At 48.6% G+C, this 6,388-nt stretch overlaps 1 protein-coding gene across 1 annotated transcript in view; it reads left to right on the top strand.

Moving 5' to 3' along the window:
* The first annotated feature begins 4,091 nt into the window (after window positions 1–4,091).
* Window positions 4,092–6,388, top strand: part of FBXO11 (F-box protein 11) — a 113,722-nt gene continuing 111,425 nt past the window's right edge. The window contains exon 1 of the mRNA XM_061625646.1: window positions 4,092–4,963. Within this exon, the coding sequence (XP_061481630.1) occupies window positions 4,738–4,963 (226 nt within the window). The 5' untranslated portion in view covers window positions 4,092–4,737. The remainder of the gene's footprint in view (window positions 4,964–6,388) is intronic.

The raw sequence follows: 6,388 nt of genomic DNA, 5'->3' as shown, positions 1-6,388 counted from the left end.
TACTGAGGCAGGCCATGGGCTTTCCCAGCTAAGCTGACCCCCTGCTACATTTTTGCTCAGAAAATGAGAGATGAGACAGGCAGTGGACACATTTGCTCTTGGCCATCCTCTCTGGGGTTGTGGACCCCCACTGAAGCAAGCTGAATGAAGACTAGAGCTAAAGTAGCACAAGTCTCACTCTGAGGTCAGCCCAACACTGGTTAGTGCACATAACCATGCCTACTATATGGCAGTGCAGGCACTGAAGAAAATATACTTCGCAGCCTGCACTAGATCCTTCAAAACCCTTCAAAAAAGGGCAACCAAGATGATCAAGGGCATAGAGCAACTCCCATATTAGGAAAAGTTACAGTATCTGAGGCTTTTTAAGTTTAGAGAAAAAACAAGTGAAAGGTAGCATGACAGAAGTTTATAAAATTATGCATGGCATGGAGAGATTACATAGAGAGTTTTTTTTCCCCTCTCACATAATACCAGAATTGTGGACACCCAATGAAGCTGAATGCTGGAAAATTCAGGACAGATAAAAGAAAGTACTTCTTCACATAGCACATAGTTAAGCTATGGAAGTCACTCCCACAAGAGGCAGTGATAGCCAACAACTTGGAGGGCTTTAAAAGAGGATTACAAATACACGAGGATAAGGCTATCAATGGCTACTAATCACGATGTCTATGCTCTGCCTCCACAGAGGGAGGGAGGATGCTTCTGAATACCAGTTGCTGGAAACCACAGGAGGGGAGAGTGCTCTTGTGCTCACGTCTTGCTTGCGTGTTTCCCACAGGCATCTGGTTGGCCATTGGCTTGATCCAGCAGACTCTTATGTTTTTATCCTCTAGCAGCCAGCTGAGCTCTTTCGGGTAGTTCAGAGGTTGCTAACTCCCACTGTGGGTGGAGGGACCCATTGTGCCTTCAAAAACACACTGTAACCAATTAATTGCATATTGAGGATAAGGTCACTTGATTTTAGAGAGACCTTGACTCTGCAGTTGTTGCAATTCCAATGCCAGTGTTCAATGCCACAGCTTGTAATAAGTCGTAGAATCACGTTCAGCTGATGCATTCCAATTATGTTGATATGATGCTTCCAGCTCTGCACCTGACCATATGCCTCCTTGATCCCTGTCCTTCTTGACACATCAAACCTAGTAGAGGGGGCTGGAATGACTGGGTACGTGTCATGGTTAACCATTCATTGCCTGAGAGTGTGGCTCCTGCTGCCCTGAAAGAGATGATGGTGTGGCCTCTCCTAAAAAAGCAAGCCCTGGACCCATTGGTTTGAACTAGCTATAGACCAGTCACAAATACATTGTCTAAGGAAAAGTAGTGGGGAAAATGTGGTGGGGCATTCTTGGCTGATACTGGTTATCTAGACTCATTCCAATCTAGATTCAGGCCTGGAACCCTTGTTGCATGGTTTCAGACAGCTGTTTTTGTTTCAGCAAGCCTACCAGGACATATAATCTAGTTATATGTACACTTGGGTTTTTTAAACTTTGTGATTATATTTCCACATTATTGAATATATATATACACACACACACCCATCATAAGGATTTTTTATTAAGATGTTTTCAAATTCTATTTCTATTTAATTTATTAAACATTTCCCATGAAATATCCTAAAGTGATTAACAATAAAAATAAGTAAATTCTTAAATAAATTTAATTGTTCCAAATAAATAAATGCATAGTTGTTACTCACTTATTGCAGGGAATCCAGATTTTTCTCTTCAAGATAGGGATCATCATTTGTCAACCTACAATCCTTTTTCATCAAGAATCTAACAACTTTAGAAGTTGAGTGATTCTCTAGTACACATGTCTTTCAGCATGGTGGGTGCAGGTAGCACCAAAAAATGGGGGCAATTGCCTCTCCCTGTGACAATATTCTGACACTGTGCTGTTTCTGTATTTTTCTCCTGTAATTATTTGAAGGTTGAAACAAAGTACAAATTTCCCGCATTTTTATTTACACTGTAAAAGCTTTGAACATATGTACCCCTTGCAGAACCATGCTATTGGCACTGTCACTATGCTGACCCAAGTAACCAGTGTAAGACCCACCATATTAACAAGTGGAGAGTGTGCTGGATTTGGAATAGAGAGCTCAGCTCCCACTTCAGCTATGAAACTAACTGAAAGTGCAATTATGTTCTTGAGATTTGCTGATGGGGCTGTGGGAATAAGTGGAAGCTCTGCTACCACAGTGGAACTTGTGATATACTGCTGGTGTTACCGATATGCCACTACAACCCTTCAATATGCCAGCAGAGTAGATTAAATGGAGTGGAAGTATGGGCCACACAGGGGAAGAGCATGCATATGACAAATGTTATACCTTTCACGCTGTGGTCACACCCTCACTGATGCACCAGACCCATTATAAGGAATTTCTTGTTGACTTTAATGGGAAAGGAAAAAACTACAAAATTGCCCCCATCCATATCTGGTGTATGATAAGTATAGAATTGAATGTGCTATGATCTTGGGCAAATTGGTATCATTCAGCTGAAACCACCACATAATGTTTTTCTAAGGAGAGAAATGGGGGGCATGTATATAATCCTGGAGAAAAAAAGAAATAAACACTTTGTATTTATTTTTTTCATTTATCTCTATCCTTTAACAGGTTACCTGGGCAACTTACAGAAAACTTTAAAAAATTACAGTAAAGTACAGTAAAACAAAAGCATTTCTACATCATGATACAGAAGAGCAGCATAAAACCAGTCATTAGAATTAAAAGCAAACACCAATCAAGATAAAAATAGCATACAAGAATTAAACAGCTTGAGAAAATGAAAAGGTGTTTGCCTGGTACCAAAATGACATCAAGGTATGTGCCAGACAAACCTCCCTGGGGAGAGCATCACAGTTTGTAGTGCCACCACCAAACAGGCCCTTCCCATTATAGCCACCTGCTGCACGTCAGATGGAGGTGACACCTGAAGATTAAAGTACACCAGTCTTATTCCTAAGTAGCGCAGCTAGGTTTGCAGCCTATAAGAAAAGTGTATCACCCTAGTGGTTCACCTCACTGTGTACTTTCACCCCCCAATTTTTTATAAATGGTGATCGAACTTGGTAATTTATCCATGCAAAGTACAGCCCATGGCATGTTAACACCAAGAGAGGAAAATACAGCATTTTTTTCACAGGAGCAGCAAAAATATGCACCTGTGTCAACAGCAGAGAGGTGACAGAAAGGAACAAGAAAACTGGACCAAAGAGCAAGGTACAGTAGGGGCAACCGGAACACCCTTGTATTGAGCAATGCACAAGATACACACAATTTCTTTCCAAAAACGAATTCATAACCTACCCTTCCATATGCCCTGTTGGTGTGGTGTGCTCTTCACCCTTTCCACCAAGGTTTCTATTCTGCAGCTGTTTCCACAGTTGGTTGGGTGCCCACACAAGTCAAGGGCTTCAACTCCCACGTGAGGGGAAAACACTGCCTCTCCTCAGAAGGACCCAGATGTCAAGTTTGGTCTTCTTTTTTAGAACTGGCCTGCTGTGCGTGTATATGCATATCTGCCTGTATGTGTGTGTCTTTCTCCCCCCAGGAACTGATTAATCATTTTTCTCCATGAGATCACCAGTTACAGTAACTTTCGTTAATATTATTCCCGCCACATATTCCTCCTCTCCTTAGCTTCCCTCTCACCAAGACGGGGCGAGGAGAAAAGAAAGCCCTCTCTTTAACAAAAGAAAGCAACTCCCTCCCCTTCAGATCTTCTGGAAGAAGGCTTTACCCCAATGCATATATACTTGGTACTTCTGATACAACATAACTCTTATCCGTGGCCCTCCTTGTAATTTCTGAGGAGAAAAAAAAATCCCTCTTATGAACCCCAAATCTTCACACACACCCGATGAACCGCAAATCCCGACTCTTTTATCTTTGAGGGAAAATTAAAGGCTTTCCCAATCGCAGTCCCTCAGCATGACCTAACGCCTCACCTAAGCCATCCCAAGCCTTCTCCCTCCCTCTCCTCAGCCCTTTATATACAGGCTCCCTTTATGCGGCCTCCTCCTCCAGCCACCCCACCCCGCCGTCCCCAGCCTTAGCCTTCTGCCGCACCACCCACCCCTCCGACGCTATATGCAAGCCTCGACGCGATTGGCCGAGCCGAGCCGCCACTTCTGTGCGGGAGGCACGGATTGGACAACCCAGGGCGGCCCGCCTTACCCGTTGTGAGAGTGTATGGGGAAGGAGGGAGGGAAAAGAGAGAAGGGGGAAGGGTGTCTTTTTTCTCTCCTCTCTCTCTCTCTCTGGCAGTGTCAATGGCTCCTCCTGCCACGGAGCGGCGACGGGCTTAAGCCGAAGCCGGGCCGGGGGGAGCTGTGGGCGACTCCCTTGAGAGAGAGAGAGAGAGAGAGGAGAGAGGCGCGATATTGGGGGGGCTGGGGAGGGGGTGGGAGGGAAAAGCGCGCGCTCGTCAGGGGAAAGGGGGTAAAGAAGGGGGGTCACCAGTGGCACGAGCATCCCCCCCTCGTTAACTGCCGCCGGCGGAGGAGCGACCTGAGCGGCTACTGAGAAGGAGGAGGAGGCGCCTTCCTTTCCCCCCACGCGAGCTCATCCGGGCCGGTCCCCTCAGCCGGGGGCTCTCTTCCTCTCTACTCCTTCCCCTCTTCTCCCCTCCCCTCCCCCCCTCACCTATCCACTCACCCACCCCCAAGTACCGGTGCCGGAGGAGCGACCCCCTCTCCTCCCCCCGCCCGAGCCGGCAAATGAACTCGGTCCGAGCCGCCAACAGGAGACCCAGGCGAGTGTCCAGGCCGCGCCCGGTGCAGCAGCCGCCTCCACCGCCGCCGCCTCCGCCTCCTCCCGCTCAGCCGCCTCAGCAGCAGCAGCAGCAGCAACCACTGCAACTGCCGCCGCCGCCGCCACCGCCGGAGAGGAACAACAACAACGCCGCAGCTGCCGCAGCTGCCGCCGTCGCCGCTGGGGAACGGGGTAAGTGAGAGAGAGACAGAGGGGCGCGGGGGGGGCAAGGGAACAAGGACAGAGGAACGGTTTGGGGGGGAGAGAAAAAATCCGGGCGGGGTCCCCCCCCCGCCGTCACAACAACACAACTGCGAGGCAGAGCAGTTTTCACCTTCTCCCCCGCTCCCCTTGGCGTATAGGCCGCGCTTTGTTTGGCTCGGGCCCTGTTGGGGGGTTGTAGGTGAGCTGGGTGGTTGCCCCCCCATGAGCTCGTCGTGTGTGTGTGAGGGTCGAGAACATAGCGCCCCCTCTCGGTTCCCCTGGGGGGAGGGGGGGAGAGAAGAGGCCCAGGGTCTGCCCCCACCCGCCGCTCTCCTTCTTTTTTGGCAACAGGGTGGCGAGAGCTGCCCCGTGTGCCCGGGACACGGTGTGTATCCCAGTAACTTGTGTTGACACCTTTCCTTTTATTCTCTTCTCCTGTCCCCCATTTCTCTCTCCTCCCCCCCGTCTTCCTCTCAAGCCCCTGCTTTTTTCTTTTCTCTCCCTCTTTTTGTAATGGTGTCTCATGGAGACAAGAGCTGCGCTCTCTCTCCCTCCCCTTCTTCTCTCTCTCTCTCCCTGTCCCAGTGTTTTTGCTGCGCAGTTTGCATTCAGTGTGGCTTTGGTTACCGGGGCCCCGAAGGAAAGGGGGAGAGAGAGATGGGGGGGGCTGTGGGGTAGCATGGAAGAGAGGAATTGCAAACCGTTTCTGTCGGGGTAGATCATCGGCCATTTATTTATCTGCCGCCTCCTCTTCTCTCCCCCCCCCTTTAGAAGGTCCGTCGTTCTTCTTCAGTATCATCACCACCCCTTCACCCACCGCCCTAAATAAAACCTCACAAATATTTGCTCTTGGTGTCAGGCTGCTGCGGCTGGCAACCGAGAAGCCTTCTGCTTTTCTCGCGCGTGTGAAGCTTTCGTTTCTCAGCTTGTGCGTGTTGGTCCTGGGCCTAGTGTAAAAATGTTGTCAGATTGGAGGTAGTCGGGGAAGCACCATTGTCTGAAAGAACGGGGAATATAGTCGTGATAGGGATTTCTCCCCCCCCCCCCCATGGAGGCTTTAAACGTCCATTGTGAAAATACATAAAAACAGGGTTTGGGGTTTTCTATTACTGGGCGGCGGGGGGGGGTAGGAGGAGGGTGATCGTTCCCTCACTCAGCTGCATAACTGTTGCCATATTAATTGGCTGGGGTTCTCTCTCTGTGTTGGTGTGCTATCGTCGCAGGATTATTTTCTAAAGGAGAAGAGCAGGGGTGGGATCGAAGGAGACATTTTGCATGTATTATCTGGTGGGTTGGATTTTAATTTTTTATACGCCGGTGCTGCACCTATCGCATGATAAAAGGAGAGTGACCTGTGGTACAGTGGTTTTAAGACATTTAACAGAAACAGCCATAACCCTTCTTGTCTGAGGA

This window comes from Rhineura floridana, chromosome 4 (assembly GCF_030035675.1).
Source record: "Rhineura floridana isolate rRhiFlo1 chromosome 4, rRhiFlo1.hap2, whole genome shotgun sequence".
Taxonomy (NCBI): Eukaryota; Metazoa; Chordata; class Lepidosauria; order Squamata; family Rhineuridae; genus Rhineura; species Rhineura floridana.
The sequence above is the reverse complement of the archived record's forward strand: the minus strand, read 5'-3'. Positions and strand labels throughout refer to the sequence as shown.